The sequence below is a fragment of the Poecilia mexicana genome, unplaced genomic scaffold (assembly GCF_051168715.1).
Source record: "Poecilia mexicana isolate PSO_F unplaced genomic scaffold, ASM5116871v1 scaffold_15, whole genome shotgun sequence".
NCBI lineage: Eukaryota > Metazoa > Chordata > Actinopteri > Cyprinodontiformes > Poeciliidae > Poecilia > Poecilia mexicana.
In genome coordinates this window covers 16744449-16767760 of record NW_028263384.1, presented here as the reverse complement: position 1 = coordinate 16767760, position 23312 = coordinate 16744449, and the positions used below count along the sequence as shown (strand labels likewise).

General features: G+C 39.3%; 1 protein-coding gene across 4 annotated transcripts in view; it reads left to right on the top strand.

Annotated features, from left to right (window-relative positions):
* The window catches only part of marchf8 (membrane-associated ring finger (C3HC4) 8), an 85414-nt gene that overhangs the window by 5609 nt on the left and 56493 nt on the right, over positions 1-23312 (top strand). For all 4 annotated transcript variants that reach the window (XM_088012775.1, XM_088012772.1, XM_088012774.1 and 1 more), the window contains exon 2: positions 18836-19037. In XM_088012775.1, coding sequence (XP_087868901.1) covers positions 18942-19037 — 96 coding nt within the window. In that variant the 5' untranslated portion in view covers positions 18836-18941. The remainder of the gene's footprint in view (positions 1-18835; positions 19038-23312) is intronic.

Here is a 23312-nt window from a genome sequence, read left to right as displayed (position 1 = left end):
TGTAGAGGACTCGCCATACTTGCCATGAAACATCTTGATGGGAATGATTTATTTCAGATAAGATGAGGAAGATGCTCAGAGTTGATTGGAAAATATCCCCATATTATTTCACTGTAAAACATTTTTTTAATAATTTATAGTTCCAATCGCTTTGTATTTATTTGTCACATACAAATAAATGAATATGGAATAAAACACATTGAAATTAGTTGTTGTTACATGACAAAATGTGGATGTACGGTTGCAAGGCGCTTTATGTGCTTGTCTAAAGATTTTTTTAAGGATATTGTTGTTCTTAGATTACACAGCAAACAGCAAGTTGGATATTAGACATTTGAGATGTGCTTTGGTTAAAAAAGAGATTGCATTTCTATTACCCTTTCATTGGTACTTTTGCTGAAGTCCACAGTGGCTGGTTGGAGAATATTAGCTGGTGGGGGGAAAACTGAAAAAAAAAATTATGACGAAAATTAAGGAAAATATGGTACATTTTGACAACTTATGCTAAAGAGCAGAGGCAGGAGGGACTGAAGACGCCTCTGAGCAGAAATGGCAGAAGTGTGAGGCAGCATCAACCCAGCTGCTTCTGCAGCACCAGCCGCCTGCGAGTTACTAAAGAGGAACAACAGTTGCTTAATTAGGGTGTCTTGTTGCTGTCAAAAAGGTGCAAGTCATGTGTGAAAACGTCTAAATAAGCGCTCTTAAACTAACAACAAAACTTTTTATTCATAATAAAATTCCTAGTTCTTTATAGAAATTTTTATTCAGATCTGCTAATGTGGAAGTTTTGAAGTAAACCTATCAGAGACGTAGATGAGAACAAAAGGTTTATTATTCAGCTTTTTCTTCTTTTTTTTTTTCTTTTGTTTGCTCGGCATTAAAGAGTACAAAGTCCAAACTGCACGTGAGGAGCTTATGTGCAGCTGGGAATTTCTTTAATTGCAAACTTCTCTTCCTGCTTTGTGGCCTGTCATGAGGGAAGCGGTGCTGACGTTTTTATTATAAGCAGAACGAGAACTTGGTTGGCCTAATTTTAGGTGTTTGAACGTCACAAGGTGCTTGGAAAGCCCGCTGTCATCTGAGCCGCCGGTCTGCTGCTGGACGGACCTCACCTGCAACATTCCTCTCTCCTCTGTGTGTCAGTGGTTCTGGAGAACACAAGTCTTGTGATGGTTAGAATCCGATTGCCGCCAGGGAACGACCTCCCTCATCGACGCAGCCCCCGACCGTAGGGCTCCAGTCAGATTGACTTCCCTCACTCACTAAATAATCGATCCATAAAATTGAGTATGGAAGCCTGTAGCCTAAAATGTTATGGTGTTCAGTTAAGAGTACTCAGCACGTTGTAAAGAGAAAGTCACTGAAGGGTCAACAGGTGTTGCATTGCTGACAAGAGCAGGTTACTGATAATAACAGGCTCAAAGCCAAACGTATGTTTTTGCTGGAGTTACAGGCATTTTAAATGTTTCATTTTTTTTAATAGCAGTTTGTTACAAAAGTATCTGCACAACTGCCTGAAACCAATATATTTCTGGTAGATCGTTCCATTGTAATGAAATAACTGTGTTTCAGTTTTGTTTTGTTGTAACTGTAACTTAAAGAACATGCCTTTTCTTTTTTGCTTTCTTTTTTTGTTGCAAAGTTTCAACTGTGTTTAGTTTTGTCGCTCCTTATAGCTGTATTCACTGCAGGGGCTAAAACTGAGAAACATGCAACAAAGTTTCAAGGGAAAATGGTGAGGACAGGCAGCTAAGAAAAAAGTTAAAAGTGGCCAATATTAGTCTGAAGCATAACCACGTATCTGCATGTTCCTCCCATCAAAATGTCTCCAGAATAGCTAACTTTGATATAAATGAGCCGTACATTGCTTGCTCAAGTCCCAATGTTGAGCAAGCACTGGTCATTGTTGTAGTGAGCTTAGCTGCACTACAACAATGACCACACATTATCATCAGGTCACCACAAACAGGCTCTGCAAGCCTGTCTTCGTTTACTTTCCCACATCAACGTGATGTTTTGCCCCAAAACAGAGCAGTTTTTTTTTTTTTTATTGGACACCAGCAGACTCTTTTTGTGTGTCTGACAAAAAAATGCACTAAAAGTGAAAACTACTAAAGTAAATAATTGATACAGAATAAACATAACAGATTAAATATAAGAACATTTTGGAGTATCTGGGATAAAATGCTGACTACAATGTGGAAATGACTTAATTTAGAAGGTCCCTGCCTATGTAGCCTTTAATTAATTTTAACTATGGTGAACTTCCTGTTTGAGTAGCAATACCTTTGTTTTGAAGGGACAATTTCTTTAACTGTCTGCACAGGCAGCTTAACGGCAATCAAAAGACAGATGATAAGTTGTAATGGAGCTTATAAAAAGAAATCTCAATAGCAGCCCCCTTGATAGACAAAAGGTTCATGTTTATGATGTAATTAGGAGTGCCTGCAGGATATTATCGGAGGATACGCCCCAAAACTATAACCGCACCTGACCCACAAGAGCACAGTCACATCTCCAACACGCATCATGTGCGTGTGGCACAAAACCACATACATTTAAAACGCATACAGGCCACATGCGCTTAATTTCTACTCTTCTTAGCAAAGTTCGGAGTAGATTTAATTGTTGAATCCTCCCACAGTCTTCACGGCGCTCAGGAAGAGTGCGGCAGATGTCACGGTCAGTCAGTCGGGTGACATGTTAGCTCTTCAGTTCACAAAACCACAAAAAAAAATACCCAAAAAAAACACTGGTGAACCAACCAGAAGCACGCACACGTTAAAAAGCACTCGACCCCTCTTAGGACTGTAGGAGGGTTAAAAGGCCAGTTGTTCAAGACAAGGTCACATATATATATTTTTTAACTTCTGTAAAATTATATGTCATTCATGTGCAATTTCCTTGTCTGTTTGTATACAGTGCATATGTAATCAACTTCAAACGAACAAGAAAATCCCAACAGTCAAACGAGGCACTGACTGTCATTTCATTATAAATTTCAAATGAGTTTTTATTACTAATGGCTTCTCAAGCTTATAACTATTGCTGCTTGTGCTTGCAGAGCCCGTGGCTGCTTTTGCTGCCTGTAATTTAAATTTGCGCACATTCATCACTTAATTCTCATCATAATACATTCCAAGCAGAATGAGACACTTACAGGGCCAAAAAATAAACCTTCAATCCCCGCTTTTCCTATGAACAGAACTGCATTTCTTTAATTAATTTCTTAGTCTGTTTTGGTTATTATTGGTTATTTAAATTCATTCTGCTCTAGCCTTTATAAATTGCTTTCGAAATACGGTTTATTAGATTTGCGAAATCCTTTTCATGTTTCATGTTATGCAGCCGACTTGCCACTCAGCAGTCAAAGCATTCCTGACTGGTTTTTATGTGGTTCTGTTTCATCCCCTGTGCCTGCTGGTAGATATTTACGGGTTTGTTATACGTTGAACTCTTGTACTTCTGACCACTTCATTATAAGATGAGAAATGCTTGGGAGTGCCTAATATGTAAAAAAATTGAGCCAAAATAAGTAGAAGATGTGGAGAATTGAACCCTGCAGAGTTATTGGTCCGTATGCATAAAGGTGAGCAAACGAAAGAAAACCAAAAAAGTCCTGATGCAAACATTTTGTGCTGAGGAAATTGACATTTAGGAAATCCTGAAGAGAGTTCACTGGCTGGTTCCAGTTTAGTGCAAATTCATGTTCAACTAGATGTTTTTTAAGGGTCACTGTACAGGGATTAAACCCGATATTTATTTTTCAACGTGAAAAGAACTCTAAGCTAAAAGATAATCATATCTGAGAAAGTCCTTCTGATTGTAAGTAAAGTTTAGAAAGCACTTTTCACAGTCACAGACACAGTCACAAAGTGCTGTGCAACATAAATCACTTCAATTGTGGATGTATATTTAATTACCATTAGCATGTTCATTACATTACTGCATCATATTTTCATTGGGCTTGCTGCAAGCTTTTTACTTTCTACTGTCGGGCCTCGTATAAACTTTTATCTCAAGACGGCCAGTCTCAATAAAGCTGGAGAAATCAGACCTTGTTTTGTAATGCGGCCCTTCGAGACTACCTCTTTAATCAGTGTCGCATTAAAAGCGCTGCAAAGTTGATAAAAATACAGTTTGATCTTAAAAAGCAGTGGAAAAAACATCACAAGGTTTGTGCTAATATTTTTGACTTTGCTTCACGTCTAACGGTCAAAATGAAAAGTTAGAAATTAGTTGTCGTTTTGTTTTCCCCCCCCGTCTCCTCCCCCCACCCCCGCACCCAAAGTGGGTTTCTGTAATTAATTCAATTTGTGCTTCAGTTTTAATGTCAGCTGAAAACAATCATTGGAAACAATGTAATCATCAAAAAAGCAATTTTTCTTCAAATTATTTAGCCATTCTCTGCTTTGCAAGTATAATTTTCAGCAGGACAATAAATTCAATGTGTTTTCATGGCGCTTGTGAAATTGCAAGACAGTTGTGATTATAATTTGTTTTTATCCTGCAGGTTTACTGCACAGATAAACTTATTTGGAGGAGAACTGCATACAGAATCGGTCAGCGCAGGAAGAGCAACACAAGCCTTCAGTCGTTATTGTTGAATTTATTGTGACCGTCGGTGTTTGACCAATTAAATATTCCCACAAATCAAATATTCCTCACATAGATATGTGTGTGTGTAGCACACTAATTGCACGGAGTACACACACAGCATCTAGATTTTATTCTTAAGATACAAGTTTTGTCAGCTGTTTGGATTTAATTTACGGAAAATGTATTTCAAGCAGCATAAAATCTGTGGAAAAAGCCTCTGACAGAGAGTTGGTAGTGTGCTGATTTAAGCCAGGAACCTGAGTGACCTCAGCTGGGTTGTTTGACAGTAAATGTCTGTTATGTTGACCTGAAACAATAGATGACCTCAGGAAACGTCTCCGATGTTCTATTCGTCTGAAGAGTTTTCATTAGACGCAAAGGGTTGTCCTAAAAAAACTCCGTTTACGGTAGCTCACTACAGAGTAAAAGTAACATTCTCCAAACAGTTAGATGTGAAATCCAAAGAGAAGTCCAAAACAATTGTCTGACAGCAGACAATCATGTGACTTTACCATACTATAAATGGGAACAATGTAGTTGCTTTAAATACAACAGTATGTTAACAAATGTTACAGTTTGACTTCATTTGCTAGTAACCCCTTGTTAAAAAAAGGGATAAACAAAGTAACATGTCAGCTGTTATTTCATAAACTGAAAATAAAAAAAAACATGAGGTTAAAGTATTTTTTATTAGTGTTAATTAAAGATCAAGCCTTACACTCTGTTGTAGTGAGTAAGTACTTAAAGTACTCAAATCATTTAAGTACTCTTGCTTGCAGTGTTCAACAGTGTTCAGTCGTGAGAGAATAATAATGTGCAGGAAGGGCGTCCTCAAACAAAATCACAGGAAAATTCAATAACAAGGCCAGTTTTTGACCCTAGGCCACAGGGACCGTTTTTTTTTTTTTTTTTTTTTTTAAGCAAAGGATTGTTTCATTACAATTAATGTTTTCCTTCTCTTCTAATCAGCGTTCTGATTTGTCTGCACCCTTCTCCATAAGACTAACTAGCCACTTCTCCCACTGTGACACAGTGACTCAGCTGTGTTTTGCTATTGGATCGAGTACCGGCCTCTCAGACTGTCTCGGTGCCTGGCTTCCTGACATTCAGCACGCACACGCACACACCCCCGCCCCGCCACGGTTCACTTTTGTTTTGTGCTTCTTCGTGGAGCAGTGCGGTGGGCTCCAGCTGCCCACCGGTCCGTAACTCCTTCACAGAATTGGATTGTGACGTGAAGCAGGGAGAAGACAAACACCAGCCAGGAGGACAGACACACTTGGCTCTTGCTGCTGAAGTCAAAACAATTTTTAAGAGTGAAAATGGGTTTTGGTTTCTCCTTCAGTGTCCGTTTCATTTCCTCATTCCTACGCCAAAGCAGAGTCCCTTTTTTTTCCCCCCCACTTGAATGTTGATCAAAAAGAAAGACACAGTGGTGCTCTGAATCTTGTCAAAGTGTTCACGTACTCAGCAAAAATGACTGCTTATTTATTAACTTTAATCTTTGGTTAACTTCGTCCTGTTTTGGTGGTTTTATTTCCAGCAGCAAGTGTTGTGCAAGTTTTTCCAAGGAATCAAATAGGAAAGCACCAAATGAATGCCTCATCGCTTTTCAGTGAAATTTGGACCGTAACCTCCATGACTCACTGCAACAGCGTGTTCCCTGTGGGGGGAAAAAAAAGTAATAATTGAGATTCATGAACACGAACCAGAAGAACAATAGATGTGAAAGTTCCAAGAAGAAAGATTTTGGATTTTTGAAAAGTCATTCAGCGAGCTATCTTTTGAGATTGGAAATGTTTGAGAAGGCTCTCATTAGGATAGATGTGTGTAGAATAATAATCAGTTTTGTTTATTCTTAACAAAAGTACATTCAAGTGGAACCGCAGATACTCCGATAACCTTTCATATTTTAATAAAACGAGGGAAATCTTGCAATCTCCAGCTTTAAAGGAATTTAAAGTATTCATACTGAAACGCATTATTTTATCTGATAAACCAACACAATGTTAATCATAATTATGTCCTGCAATTGTACTTGCCGCTGCAAGTCTTGTAAGTTTGCCTCTATCAGTTTTACACATCTAGAGATTTTTACCAATTCAAATTTTGAAAAGCAAAATAAAAAAAAAATCATTTTGGATGGGTAGTTTGACAATTTTGTTGCCCCTTATTCTCCATTGGATTTAGGCAGGACCCTGACTGGTACAACCTGCTGTGACCTGAATGATCTGTTATTTGTAGCTTCAGTGTCAATCTGCTGCTGAAAGGTGAGTCATTCTCGAGTCTCTCAGCAGGTTTCTGCCAAGATAGCCCCATGTTTTCCCCATCCTCTTTCTGATCAGCTTACCGGTCCCCGCAAAAGAAACAAATCCCTGAAACCCGAGGCTGCGATCACCATGTTTTGTGTTGTAGTCACGTTTTTCGGCAGTTTGTTTTCTAGCCACATTCGGAAGTTTGTCTGTCGGTCAGAAAGCTCATTTTTGAACTCATCTTCTTTTACCTTTGCTTGGTCTCCTACATGTCTTGTTGCAAACTACAAGAGGGACGTCTGTCTAACTACCACTTATGTTACACTCTTTCTGTTTACAGGCAATGAACACCTCTCTGCGATACGGTCAAAAGATATGACTTTATAACCTAATCATTATGCTGTTCACTAATGTTCCCCTTGCAAAACCTCTCAGGTTTTCACCGGACAGCTTTATTTATCATTTACCATTTATAAATGCGGTTACTCCTGAAGGCAGTTGGTCGTTAATTTTATAAAGGTGTAACAAAATAAAGGAAGTTGCTCACCATACTTACGAGAATTGTACAAAGAAAAATGTCTTGGGAGTTTTTGGAACCAGACCATAGGTTCCAAAGTCAGCCAATTGGTGGGGGACAATTTCCCCTTTTTCTATTTGGTGAGACTGAGAAATGACCGTTTTAGTTTGAGTTTCACTTTGAAGTGATGATTTCTGATGCTTCTAGCTTTACAGTAAATACTCTCGCATTTTCTCACACTGACTTTAAATTAGGAATCGACCAACAGTCATATCTTGCTTATGTTTTTATTTTACCTTTTTTGGTACTGTCCAACTTAGACCTTCACTTGAATGTCTAAGTTGACTTGAGCATCACATCCTAGATGGAAATTAATATAATTTCAATTCAGCAAATGTGTGTCACAAATAAAAGCCCCCACTTGTTGATCTTTATGCTCTTCGGATTAAGCGGCAGCATTGCTTTTCGAGTGTTTAGGCCAAACCTTTGCTTTTTTAAAAACATTTTTTATAGCAATCAGTGCAGCACGAAAAACCTCTCCAAACAGTCTCTGCTGTTTGACTCGCTGAAGCTGCACCTGTTCGCTCTCTGTTGCTCAATGAGGATATCAGCCTTGGCTAAACTCCCAACATGTAAATGCGAATCTGTACTTGTGGTTTTAGGGTTGCATCTGTGCCTTTGGGAGATCACGCTAACAGGTTACCAAGCTGTGTAACAAAGTGCTGCATTAAGACGCCTCCAGCTGAATTCATGCACTTTGTTGCTCCGAGTTGCTGTTTAAATCTGCCTGCTTGCACTCTGGAGCTCTTGCTTCCTCTATTCTACTTCTCCCTTCACAGCATTTACTGGTACTTTGAGATTACAAAAGCAGCCTGCTCGGTGCGTCAGTTTATCTGCAGAAGCAGTGGCTGGGTGTTTAAGCCATTTCAGTTCCTGTCTTCATTCTGAAGAATTATGTTTTTTTTTTTTTTGCTTTATTTTCCTCCTTTCATTTGCTTACCAAATATTTTTATTCTGCTTTTCCTGTGGAATTACTACTCATTCTGCTTGTGGTACAAACAGAGTCTGCTTGCTTTTCTTTGTGCACAAAAAAAGATGCAAACGTCTTTGTGTCATAAAATTCTCTTTGAGTCTTGAAGCGACTGTTTCTTTTCCTTCTTGTTTTTTAATGAGTCTCAAGTGATGGCAGCTTTAAAAAAAAAAAAAAAAACAAAGAGAACAGCCCTTTATGCAGCTGGTTGAGCTGTTGCATAGTCTGCTGCTGGAGTCTTTTGTCAGAAACATGTCATTTGAATGCTGCAATTATCTCTAATGAAGAATAAATTGTCATCGGATTTGATTGAATCAGATTTGCTTTAATCTTTGTGAATTAGTTTCAAACTCTAATTGGCTTTTGTTGGATGAAAGCAGAAAACGGCAACAATGCACTTTGTTTGCAACAATGCGCACTAAAACAAATTCAACTTTGGCCTTTGGGCAATGTACTTACAGGCGAAACTAATATAATCTGCTCCTGGCATTGTTTCTTTTCAACTGCTGAAAGTACCAACACAATAAAGCCACCAGGCGGTCTCCCTGCAGGCTCTCTGTGATCGTTTGGTTTGTGTTTTGTTTGCCGTCTTGAAACTTAAGAGCACCACTGCACTGCTCAGTGGACTATTCCATCTTTTCTTTTTAACATTTAGAGATTTTTTTTGTTTTTGTCCCTCACTAATGTTTCAAGATTGCATTGCCAGTGAGTAAAATATGTTCTAATACATTAGATTTTAATCGTATCTTGTATTTTCATAAGTGGTGGGAAGTCATAGAAGAATAATACAGGTGCACCCCAAGGCTGAGTACCTGGTCCACTTTTCTTTGACACTATATAAAGGAATTGCCTTTTTGTGTCCTGGTGCTGCTGCTTGGAAGGACTGTTTTTATTTTCCGCTTGTTTCAACACCGCCATGTCTATATTTGGAGTCCTTTGTGGCATTTTTTGATAAATCTTGTCTCATTTTAATTTTGAGCAGCGTAAGGGGACATCATGTCGCTCAGGGACAGAGCAGTTGCATCATACATGGCGCCTGCTGTCCTTGACTCGGTTGTCCCTGGTTCAGTGGTCTCGGGTCATTTACTGCATGTCTTCCCTTTCTCTCTCCTTCCTCCTCTTCATCTACTGTTGAATAAAGGCCCTAAAAACCTTTAAAAAAAACCAATAAATGACAGTATATTGAACCCAAATCTTCTCTCCCACATCAATGATTGTGATATGTCAATTTCAGTATACCTGCCTTTGTGCAGCATTTCATTACCTGGAGATTCTAGTGGCGCACATTGAAAAAAATCTGCTCTCCGAAAAATAAAATTGGCCACTTTCACTTGTCAGTACTAAACGTAGAATTTAGTTACCAAGATCAGAAAGCTCATGAAGAGTGTTTGGTGCACTGGGATGATGGAAAAACAATTGGACTGAGGAAATGATAGGTTATTTTGTTAGACATATTATCCCTGCCCGGCTTCATTCTGCAGCAGTGTTTAATGCTGGTGTCTTGCAGCAAGAAGGTCTCATATTTGAATTCAGATCTGTTTGGTTAATTGGTCTATGTAAATTGCCGTGCAGGTATGAGTGTGTGTGTGTGTGTGTGTATGGTGGTTTTGTCTGTGATGGACTGGTGACCTGTCCAGGGAGTATTTCATCTCTCTCCTAATGACGGCTGGAGATGGGCAGCGCTTGATCCCTGCAATAATAGGCGTGTATAGACGAGTAATTATTACCGACATATTTAAGAGTAAAATTACCATGTGTTGTTTTTTTTTTTTTTCTTAAAATTACGCAACCGATGTTTAAACATTAACACAATTTTGTCTGTGCTTTTCCTCAAAAGCCTGCCCTTTTGATTACTATAATGATTTACATCTAAAGACTATTAGGTAAATGATCAAGCCAGCCGTTCTCATTCAAAACATAAAGACAATAAAACATGCACTCTATAATGTAATAATTGTAATAGGTCTCATTCAAAGGGAACTGAATGCCTCGGTGTTTGCCTTTATGATCAGAGGTGAATTGATTCACGTTACTTCGAGAAACTTGAAATACGGGAGCAAGGGTAGCTAATTATGGCTTACTTCATCTGTACAACATTTAGAAATGATGTCCTTTACGTGAGAATGTTGAGCTGTCAGCTTGTTGCCTGCCAACGTCGTTACGTTGATGGCATGCTGGGAAGCTGTTGCAAGTAATATTACCAAAAGAGTGGCAGGATCCATAAAATATTCAAATATGTCTGCTACACAAACAGTCATGAACTGTCGCCCAGATTTAATGAAATCGGCGAAAGCAGTGTCATTACCAAGATGCTCTTGTGCCTTGGATGATAAGTAATTCTTTAGAAAATTAGACAAACACAGACTGGACTGGAGTTTTAGGTTTCACAAGAGAACATTAATGACATGGTTTTATATACTGTAATTTTAATTTCGGTTTTTTTCCTGGAATTGAGAGTCTCTGTTCTTTAAATTTGTAGCTATTTTCTGGCAGTACAGACATTTGCTTGTTCCTTAATAATTTGGATTTTGGTTTAAGTCAATAGTTTTGTCTCCGAGTCTTTCACAAACCTTAAAATCAATAGACTAGAATAAAAATCTGTTGTCCCACAATGGGGAAATTCAGGTGTAGCAGCAGTAAAGTGATAGTTCCACCCCTAAAATAATGATTTTCGGACTATAATAACAATATATGGCCATGTCGCCATATATTGGCTGGACTTTTATGTGATAAAGAGGACAGCACAAACTGAAGAGTGAAACTAAAGTGGCATTGAATGCAACAAAAGACTTAGAAAGTGTACGTATGAGGATGTTCAAATCAAACACTGTAGAAGACTTTGGTGAGCAGGTGGAAGGAGGAAGAATATGATCAAAGTTTTTTTTTTCTTCTCTTTTTAAGCAGGCACTGTTTCAAAGATCCATTTACAGTACGTATATGTATGTTATTGGTACATATTTAATTAAAATAAAATATCTTTTGTAGATATATAAGCTGCAGCTTATAGACGGGTGTTTGCTCAATAGATCAGATGTGATGCGGATAATGTAGCATATGGACATCTTCAAAAATACAGTAATTTAAAAGTTTAGAAGCACTAGAAGTTTTACCAAGAAGATAAGGACCCTCATGTATAATCCCAGATTTTTATTTTTATTTTTCTCTGAACCGTCTCTGGCACAGATAAACTGGTGCTTCACAGTCTCCAACATTCATAAGAAGCTGGGTTCAACTAGGCAACATAGTTTGAAAACTATTTAAAAATCCAGAGTTAGATTTGTTTCTGTTATAAGCTGAAAAAAAAAAAAAGCTGCAAAAACATCGAGGTTAATAAAAAACCATAATAGCACTCAAATAAAATTTATTGGTATCTCTTATCTGCTGTTTATTTTGACTTCACCCATAACCATGATCAATATATGCTGCATAGGGTTGTGCTCGATGCCGCTTCTTTCACTGAATTTATAAATGCTATCTCTGATTCATTTTTGAACATCAGCCTTTCAGTGTTATCAGGTGCTGCGTGTTGCTCCCCTTTTCTAGCGTTGCTAGCGTCAGTCCTATATTTAGGTGTTTGGATGGAGAAGCATTTTGTAAACGCAGCTTGTTGTTTTTGATTAGGCTGGTGAAGTTGGGGATTTGTAGGACTAGTGAGTTGAACAAAGTGATTGGTGAAAAAGCTACCATCTGAGTACTGCAGTAGTCGGGGTGCAACAAAAAACGTGCCTCCTTGAGATTAACAGCTTGCCACAACAAACTTGGAAGCCATTTACATGGCAAATGATGTTCTGAGGCACGTCATTAAGAAAAAACATTTCTGTCCCGCAATTGCAAACATAGCCATGGGGAACTCATAAAGTGCTATTGAGACTTAAGTTGACCTGTAATTGTTGCTTCTGGGCAACTCGGCAACACTCCAGTTGTTTGGTGTGAAACAAAGGACGGAAACATGGAAATGCACTTCATAACCACTGCTAAGTGCTATGAAGGATCTGTAATGTTGCGAGACTTTTACTCTTCTAAACCCCTTTGGGAGCGTTATTAGAGTGGATGGTGTCATCATCTCTTTAAAAAAAAAAAAAACACCAGGAGATTTAACTTGAGAATCTGTTGGGTTCAACTAGTAAACTGAAAATTGATCATTAACAAACATTTTAAGCCGACAGCGACCTGAAACACACGGCCAGGTAAACGTGGAAAAGATGCTAGAGCAAACTTTTTTCTTTTTTAATCGTTGTCTCAATCCTGCAGCTCTAAATCCATGGTCTAAATGATTCGAGTTTTCTTGAAAATAGGTCATGAATTTCAAGCAAATTGTCACAAAGACAATTTTAGGGCAAAGAAGCCGACGCATTACAAGATTACACACCGCTGCAGATAAACAACACAGACATAACGCTTTAAACATTTCGGTAATTCCTGATTTCATTTGACTATGAATGCTTAAGAGATCATAGAACATCACTGACTCTTATACACCAGTTTGGTAAACTGTTGTGTCTTTAGTCTTATGAAAGTGTCATATTTGACGACAGATTTGATTTGATTTGAATGCGTTGTTGTTGTTGTGTCTCTGTTAATCGTTGCGTCTAATCAGCGTCTGATTCCTGGGATGGCATTGAGCTGAAAATTAGCTGCCAGATCAGCTACGCCGCCAGCAGCATGATGAAAGATATGACAAAAAATTTGTTTAATCTTGGTTGCAACCATCTTATCTCAGTAACAAAACAACAAAAATGTCAAAATGTATCTCGAAATGACAGCTGTAAGAAATTACTTAACGTTTCTTTGTTTCTCACGAATCTATTTTAAAAATCAGTTTAAATCAAAACATTTCCTGTAAGTTTCCTCGACTAACCCACCGAACCGTCGGCGGAGACGCCTCACCTGTGTCCGTACAGCAGTGATATTAGGACTGATTGATACACAGCAGAGTTTTTCCGGCTGGATGCGCCTCAGAACCAGAGAACAGACCCTCAGCCGTATCTTGGATCTTATCTGACAGCACGATCTCAGAGGAGGCCTCTTGGCAAACGGCGAAACAGCAGAGTTCAGCTGAGCAGAACCTGGAGGAGTCCTGGATGTGATTTACCTGGCCCGGGAGAGGACAAGATGGAAGGAAAGGCAAAATTGTCTTTGGTTAGATAAATGTCCTCCAGCTGGACAATGGGAGCTAATAGTTTTTTGTTTTTCTTTTTACATTTCATCCATGTCGATCAACTATATTTTTCCGTCTGCAGGCACAATTAAAAAAAAAACAAAAACAAATGTACAAGACATGAATAATGGTTGTTCATCTGAAGATGAATGGAGCTGCCTGGAAACACAATCGATCCATGTAGAGTTACTGATGCAGCACCTCTGGTCACATTTGAGTAGATTGACTTTGTGTAAAGAAAATTATTTAAAAAAAACAAAAACTTTTCCCTTTATACTTGAAAATAATCCTCCTGGGCACCTGCACAGCTTGTGTGGGCTTGGGGTTATTATCGCCTTAATAAAAAGGTACTTTGATCGATGATTTACACTTCTTTTTTTTTTTCAGTGCAGATCTGGATCACTGTATATTATTATTATTATTATGGGATTTAGACTCGCAAAATAAGCAAACTGAAACATGTTTCTCCTGGTGCACTAAACTCATCGATATCACAGTTAATAAATTTCCACTTAATAATTAACAGGAGAGTGTTGACTAACTAAAGGCATCCCAAGTATGCCAGAGCAAATATTTATTCTTAGAAAATCTGTCCTATTTATAATCCACCAAGAAACACGATATTGAAACAAACTAAAATAGTTTTGTAACCAGCCATAATTTCTCTGAAGAGTGTGTTTTATCAACTACTAAAGAGAATTGTTAGTTTGTTAAACCTCTGCTGTGTAGAGAAGACAGATTATGCCTGCTAGAGTTATGCTCCATGTGCAGATCACACCAAACCAGGCCGAGTCACTTGAGTCTTTTCATTTCTTTATATTCTTTAAGCTTTTATGGTGGAACAAAAATTAATAAACGCTGATGAAAATAGGCTCGGAGATATTTACTGCCAGCTTTGTGAGCAGCTGGTGGTTGATTGTAAACACAACCACCAGTCAAGAGCTTAACTCTTGACTGTAATAAGCCTAAAGGTACTTCTGTCTGGTGAAAGCCGTCGTTCCTGTAAAACACCAACAGGCCGGTAAGAACAGAAACCGCAGGAGGTCAGAGAAAGGTGGAGGTGCTGCTGCGATCGTAGCTTGTCATTTTGTGGCTGTGAACTGTGACTGGCAGACAGCCTGGAGGACACACACCGACACACACACACACACACACACACCTTGATGATACATCCACGGTCCTACCTGGCAGCTTGACAGAATGAGTTTAGCTTTATTAATCCTAAAATTATATCTGCTAACTAAGTGCTCTATGTGGTAATGTCTTTGTTCTGTCCAACACCCACATCTCTCTCCTTGTTATTGTCGGGCAGAGTGGCCAGACTTAAAACACAATGCAAACGCACAATGCAAATTAGGAGTGGAGCAGACAGTGATGGATTTACTGCAGCCATTTCTTTTTTCTTTTTTTTTTATTGCTAAGTTGATAAGAGCTCACTCAGTGGGATGGTGCTTTTGCCTCGCAGCAATAAGGATCCAGGGTTTAAATCTGGGCTTGACTGTTGCTCGTGTTCATTCGTTGATTTTCTCTTTGTCGTCGTGTTTTCACACAGAAAGACGTGTGTGATGTATAACGGGCGACGAGAAATTTCCGTAGATGCGAGTGTGCATGGTTGTGGGTCAGCATGTTAGCCTTGTGATGGGCTTAAAACAACCCACAATCCTGATGATGAAGTGAGGTGCAAAAAAAAAAATGTATAGAAATTAAGTTGCTGACGCAGCAGCTCTCTGCTAATCACAGTGGTGCATGTCAGCTTTTCCATCTGCCTGCAAAAAAAAAAAAGAAAAACAAACTTGCGAGTGAACCGCAGCTGTGGGAGTGCAATTTAGATCGCGACTGAGAAAATTGTGATTTATTTTGCTCATCTCTTTCATTTGCTTTGTATCGCAGCTCGGGTAATGACAAAAATAAAAACCGCTGCTTTTGTAACCTGTTGGTGTTGCAGAATGTGTTTCTGTTCATCATCGCGCTGACCTTCAGCCATACCTCAGCATTTTTACATTGGTACGTTTTGGCTTGCGAGAAGATAAGTTTAAAGGTTTTACTTTTGAAACGCTAGAATATAGTTTGGAAATGTAATTCACTTTAACCTCTTATCTTTTCTCCTGATCAGCTGTTTTGCTGTTGCTGTGTTCTTATTCCATTTATTTTTGCCCCATCACACCTGTAATTAAACATTTCCGTGGACAAAACATACAAACACGCTCACGCCACACACCTACAGGTGTTTAGAGTCATCTGTTCAGAGACGCACTCTATATTTGGCTGCTGTTGTCACTAAATACATCTTGTGTTAATTGGTACCATTTACTTTTCAGAGCTATATGAGCATAATGTGTTTTCTTTTTTTTTACATTTTCGTTCTGCAGGTGTAGAAGCCGACTTCCTGTGTGTTTTCTAGCTCTCCACTCTTTATTTCCTTCCTTCCTTGTTAACTTTTTCCCCACCTCTCTCCATTTCATTTTTCTCCTTTTTCCTTTCTTTTCTGTCTCCAGCTCCACTGCAATGGAAATGAACTCAAAGGAGTTTGTAATATTTTTTTTAATGTATATATATGAAGTGGAGCGTAATATCAAAAATCCTAATGCTCCTCTTGTGAAAGAAAATCTGATTGCTTCCCTGCTGGACAGGAAATGGGGGGTGGGAAAAAGAAATGAAAAATGAAATTAGTTTTATGCATAAGATTTTCTGTTTATTTAGAGAAAAACTTACCATAAAAACACAAAAGCTTTGATCTTTATCAGCTGTGTGTCGGATTTGTACCGTCCTTGAACTGAAGTTCGGTGGTTCTGCAGAAAGGGTCACAGAATGACCCCTAGGCTGCGCTTGGGACACTCGTGATTAAATGTATTTGTTGTACCACCTTCAGTGAGACATTAACCTTTATTCATCTGAATATAAATGTAAAATATGTAAATGTATGCCCTCATGCAAGTCTTGACCTATGAACAATTGGAATATACATGAATACTAGCTTGCATTACCGTAGCGATCTCATAGGGTAATAACAGCAAGTAAACATTTAATTCAAATGCCAGCATAATTATTACAACACAAGTTAAATGACTTTTATAAAAGTTGTGATTCTGGCCTGAATGTTTTTCTTTTTTTTTTTTTTTTCTGCTTATAGTGTCGTTCTCTTCTGTGTTGTTCAGTAATTCCTCTTACCACTGGGATTTTGTGTTGGAGTTTCTTAATAAAACTACGAACGCTTCGCCTGCCAGCTGCTGCTCATGAAGCCGACAGAGCTGCTGTTTGCGAGTTCATTTCTACTCTACATATTGATGAGTACTTGCCAGAGACAGAGGAGTGGTGAGCTGAAGTGAGAGATCTAGCTTTCAGCCCGGGTCCTCGCTGAACCCGTGTGGCATTCTCAGTCCAAAAGCCCACGCCTGCCGCCATCAACGCTGGTTTAATTTTACTGACCTCCCATCTGTCCGCTTGCTTTTTGCTTTCTTAATCCTGTCGTTTTCATGTGCTGAAGCTCGAGGGGCTGCTTGGCAGACTGGCCCATATACGGGCACTTTCACAGACACACGACGCAGTCGGGCGCTTGTTGTGAGAACAAGTGAAGCCTAATTGCTGTCAGTGGCAGTACAGATGGCTGCATTAAAGAAAAGCTAAAATGGACTATCAGTGTAACTCACAACGATGGTTTTATGATGCTGCTGCTGCTGCAAACGCCCAAGTATGAACCTCACTCGCTACTGCTGTCTGCTGTGGAAATCCTGCCTCTGATTCGACTCCTACACACCTCTTTCTCAATCTTTTTCAGGGATCAGCTCTTTAATTATTTACTACGCTAGTTTTTTTCTTTTTTCTGTCCTTTCTAACCACGTGTAGAGAAATCCAAGAGAGGATGCTGTGGCAGTGCTGAAGTGTTAAGAAAGCTCAGGCTGTTTTTAAGAGCAGCTCATCTTCATTGACGTCTCTGGTGTCCCTCGTCTTCCTCTTGACAATACTTCATAGATACTCTGTTGGGTTTAATGACCAATCAAGTTCAGCGATAACATGGTCATTAAAGCAGCTACTTTAGGAGGGAGTGGGCAACTACCGAGTCCTGCTGGGGAAAAAAAAAAAAAAAAAAAAAGCCTCCTAAGGCTTGTCGTCTAGAATGAAGGGTGCTAAAATATCCTACACTGCTGCAGTGACACAAACACCCTCCAGATACCATCACTGACTGTGGAAGCTTCAGACTGGAGTTGAAGCAATCCTGGATTCTTCCTCCTGACTTTGGGATTTTTATTTCCAAATGAAGCGCAATCTTTCATCTGAAAATGGGACTGAGCAACAGTTTAGTTCTTTTGTTTTCCTTCGCACCGCTTTGACTGTCTGTGGCTGAGGGGTTTGACTGAGTGAATGAGATGAGCTCCGTTTCCATTGATCATAGAATTGAGCAAACTGGACTAACGAAAATAAATCTGCTTTAACGAAAATGCGGCAATTTAATCGCCTCGTGTTTTTGTGCACTAGGACGAGGTGGGGTTTCTTTTCAGCTGTGTCGAATTGGGTGTATTTTTTTGAAAAACTGCAACGGAAACACTTTTTTCGCATCACACGAGTCGTGATCAACAACCAGATGTTACTTTTGGCAGAGTTTTATATGCTGTTATAATTTTACAAGAAACATAATTTTGTGGGTTTTTTTTAATTGTCTGTCAAGTCTAATGAAAATTAAAAAAAAAATGCTTCTGTGTATTGAATTAATATAATGCAGCTAAATAAGTTACATCTAGAAATAAAGATTACATAAGTAAATTTTATATGGAGGTAAATTTAAAAATATAAGTCAGAGTAGATGATAAACATTGATGAATAAATGACCTGTTGCTTGACACGGCTTCATATCCATTCTTTGTGAAAATTCAACAATTTTCTCTGGCTCGTGTCACACTCCGTTGAGCTGGATGTCACGCTTTGATCCTGTGCTCAAGGCGAGCGTATGACCGAACCGGAGCGTGATTTCAATGTGGAGAAGCAGAACACTGGTGGGGCAGGGGGGGAAGAGTTTCTGTTGAGTGAGATGTTCAGAGTTAAGCATGAAATGGCCAAATGTAACGGAGTCTCTACCTCTATCAGAGGAACACATCTCTGTGGCTAAGCCTGTGATGGGATCTGTTTTACTCATTTTTAACTCATGAATGGAAAATGTGAATAAATCAAGCATGTCGAAACTAAGAACAATCAAAGATTCTTGACAGTTTCCCACGTCTGCTTTCTTGCAACAATGTGCAGCCTTTTTTTGACACAAATCTTGATGCGGTTTCTCTTCCCTGCAGGAAGGACTGGGAGAGGTGTTGCAGTTATAGAACCATCATGCGCTTTGCTCTGGGAGCAGCACAGGACGCGTGTGTGTGAGCAACCCTGGTCGGCCCCCCCGCTGGGATGAACATGCCACTGCACCAAATCTCCGTCATCCCACGGGATGTCACCTCCTCGCGGATGTCGGGCAGTGGGAAAGCGAAAGACAAGGACAAGCAGGTACGGGGAGAGGAGCATGAATCACCCTCAAAGCCGTGCTGCGTCGTGAGAAACGCTCGTCGTGAAGGAGTTGTTCGTTGGCAGCGATTGTGATCTCTGTGCTGAAAGGGGAACATCTCTGAGTAAACCTTGTGTACAGTGTGAATAATAATAATTAAAAAAAGAAAAAAGAAAAAACAAATACAACACGATGAACAGACAGGAGCTAAATGAATTCAAGCTTTTCCCGTCACATAGCGTCTTCAGATGAGTGTCTGAGCGCGATAAGGCGCTTTCTCCCCCCCCCCCCTCCAAAGCAACGTGCAAATTAATATTCATCTTGCGAAACCGGAACAGTTACAGAATTTTGAGATGACATTAATTAAGCCGTTTTATTAAAGATTTGTGCAACTTAAAAATAAGAAAAGAGGCACAACTAATCAAATTGGCTCTTCTCTTGTTAATTTTACTCTGAGATTATGTGACTGTTCGACTTTTCCTAAAATCTGGCTGGATGTGCAGATGATGCATGGGGGCAGTGAGCCACGTCTCCTCTGTAATGGCAGTTTGGTGAAAAGGTAGTAAATAACACCAGTGGACGGGAGCCAAAGCTATATTTTTCAGTGCTCCTTGTGGCTCTGCGGTGAATAAATATTCTAGGAAAGTTGACAGCAAATGATCTCAGCTGAGATGATTTAAAATAAAAAAGTTACAAAAAAGAGGAGGCAGCGTGCTAATGTTGGTAGTTTTTGATCCACATAGTTATTTTTTTAAAAAGCTTTCTCTTTTTTTTCATACTATGGCATTCTTTTGGCTTATTTTACATTAATTTACATGATAGCTGTATGCAAAAAAAAAAAAAAAAACATAAAAAAAAGCAAAAAGTTGTCTGCGATTGGGGGCAAAAAGAGGCGATTTAATCCGGTGTAAGCCAAGTCAGAAGGCAGTTCTCCCATTTGTTCTTTTATCGTAATGTGGCAAAATAAAAATTTCAGAGCCGGCGATTACAATTTCAGCAAGTGTTCCCTTCCTTTGGGCTTGGCTGAGAGTTTTCATCTAATGAGCGTAGTCAAAGTCTGGGCAGCCTTTCCCTCTGTGCCTCTAAAATCACCTGTCGGCTCTCTGCTGTTGCATTTTAATGACGGCACTGCATGCTGGAGCTTTGTTCGGCAGCGTTGCCTGTTAGGCGAGTTTGAAGTGGGGAAAGTAAGATCTCTGGGATAGAAACGGTTCCCTCCTTCATCTGTTTAGCTTTTGCTTTTGATGTAAAATTTAAAACACAATCCGGGGGTTCCCAGGCGGTCTTGAAGGAAAATATTTTAGATTCCGGATTGATTCCACTTTTTTTTTTTTTAAAGTTATCAATTATTAATTTTTAAAGAATAAACTTATATGCATATTTTATTCATTTTTTATCTGTTACCTTTCTTTTCCTTTTTTTTTGGTTGGAGTTATAAAATGAAAGAAACCACAGATAAACAGTAATTGGGAAAAAAAAACAAAAACTTAAAGGGACATGAATATAAATTAAACGCCTCCATGTTGGAAAACAATATGGTAGGCATCATTCTTCGCCTATACCCAGGATTATGTTTTGTGCCATAACGATCCTCTCTTCCCATCAGTTGGAGTTAAAATGCTCCTCCACCTCATCCTTTGAATCTTACATAAACTTACATGATCTCCTTCCATCATTTCCGTAACATTTCCTATTCTCGCTCCCCTTTCACCCGAGCGATTCCAGAAAAACTGATCCATGTCTTGTCCTTTCCAGACTGGATTTCTGTAATGCTCCGTTCGCTTGGATCTGTTGCAAGAGTTTTCAGAGGCTACAATATCTCCAAAAGTCTGCAGCTAGGACGTTGATGAGTGTGAAAGTACCAACATATCAGCTCCATTCTTCATTCACTTCACTGGCTTCACACTGGGAATAAATACAGGAATACATTTCTCACTCATTAATGCATGGATGAAAATGCCCCTTCTTGCCTCGAAGACTCGCTCCACAAACCACAGCTCGCTCCCTCCCTCTGCTCCGCTCCTCTCCACTCACTCCGACCTGCTTCAAATACCCAGAATCCAATTGAGCGCCACGCGGGACGGAGCTTTCTGTGCCGATGCTCCTCGCCTGTGGAAAGTCCTTCCTGATGCTTTGAGGCCACAGCAACCCACAGATGGCATTGAAAAGCAGCCAGACATTTCCTTTTAGTGAAGCACTCCAAACTTTTTTAACAATTATTTCTATTTTAATAATTGTCTTCAAACTGAAGTCGGGCATCATTGAAATTATTCTTCAGTTTCAGTCTTGTCATAAACCATATTCATAACTATTTTTACCGCATTCTTATTTGCAGAAATGTCTTTAGGTGCACTGAGTGTTAGCAAACATCTTGGCACATATTTTAGTAATTGCTATTTCAATACTGACCATAATAACTAGGGATATAATTGTTTCTGCCACCATTAAAACCTAGTAAGTTTTGGAGCTTAAAAATTTAGCTTGACAGAGTTTTGTCTTAAGTGTTTAAACAGGATATTAGATGGTTTACTTTTGTGTAGAATCTCATCCTGGCCTCTGCATACTTGGATATTTTTTTGTGTACAGTGGATAGTTAGCTGCATTGGGGACTCTGAGAACAGCCACAGAAAGGTTACCCTAATGCTTTAGGAAACAAAAGTGACTCTGTCGGTGTTTCTCTTCCTCGCAAGAGATTTACTGCTCTCCTTCAATTTACCAAAAGTGTAAAGGTCCAGCTCTGGGCCTCTGCTCGGCATCACATCCTCTATGTGCATGTCTCCTGGTGGCTTAGCCTCCGATTAATAATTCCTACAGAGGAAATAAATGAATGAAGAGCAGCAATTTCTTCACTCCCTGTGGAACCATCAGCGGCGTGTAAAAAGAAGAAAGCAAGAAGAGAAAGGAAGATGGTGAGTGTCAACCCAGAATGCTGATTAGCTTGAAGGTCCTGGAAGGATGTGTGTGTGCGTGCGTGTGCGTGTGTGTGTGTGTGTGTGTGTGTGCACCCACAGTTTAGTCACAAGACTCAAATCCATCCGGCCTTCTTATACAGCACAACTGGTACTTCAATGCCTGGAGGGAGGGATAAAAAATGGGAAACTTTCCTTCCCCCAGAGTCTGAAGCTGCTCTTTTGCCATTCCTGACCTCCTGTTGGCCCCTTCATCAGCTCTACTTAAGGTGGTTTGTTGAAAATTTACCCTCAGCGACTCAGTTGACGTGTCCTCCAATTGAGAACTCATGTTTGGGTTGATAAATCCTCAGAGAAACAGTTTTTTGAAAGGAGACGCAAAGTTCCCCGACATTCCTCATTCTTTGCGACTAGCGCGGTCAGACTTATTTGTGTCTGTGGGTTTCGATAAGGCACGCAGTGAATGGATTATGCATGACGTGTCGGTAAAGTAAGCTCTGGCAGAAGCTGGAAGGCGGAGAGGGCGAAATGTAAACACGCAGCGGGAGAACGCTGGTAGAGCTGTCGTTTGTTACGGCCGTGGAGACGGTTATGTCCTGCTCCGGACTGCAAAATATGACGGTTAATTTGGTCAGTAATGAAATTATGAATGTTTAAAATGCTTGCTCATGAAATTTGGAAAAACGATGCATGTCTTCAACTTCAGTTAATTGTATTAAAAAAATAAGTTGATACATTATTGTCTCAAAAGTTATTTTAACCAAACGGTTATTAATCTAAATGTAAGAAAATACATTGCATTAAGGCTGCCTACAATTTCCAGCTCATTTTCTGCCTTATGGTTTTGTAAAGTTTCAAAGTCCAAAAATAAATATATTTCATTTTTTAAATCTGTCCGTTGGTTTATGTAGCTGCTGTGACTCTTTATTTTCACTGTAACAGTCTTGACAACTTTCACCACTCTGAATGTTTGCACAAAATGCATCACAAATTCTTTTTGCGCTTCACAACTAAACCAAATCAGAAAAAAGTGACGCTGATTGCTCTCTGAGCCAGCAGAGCAATACTTTTAAACTTGAGAAAATTTGCTAAATCTTAAAAAAACACAACAACCATCTGTTAATGCATTAAAACAACGCATGACATTACTATGTTTCATGACATTAATGTAATGCATGACATTACTATTACTATGCTTCATTCAGCTATAAGGCTAACCTTCCAGATGAAGGTTCATGGGTGGCCTCGGATCAGCATCTGATCCAAGAACAAAGTCTGCATCAGATCCAATAACAATATTGGCTCCCATTACTGCAGGTCTTTTGACTTCCACTGCGGCGTTGCTCATTAAACAGTAATTTACATGAT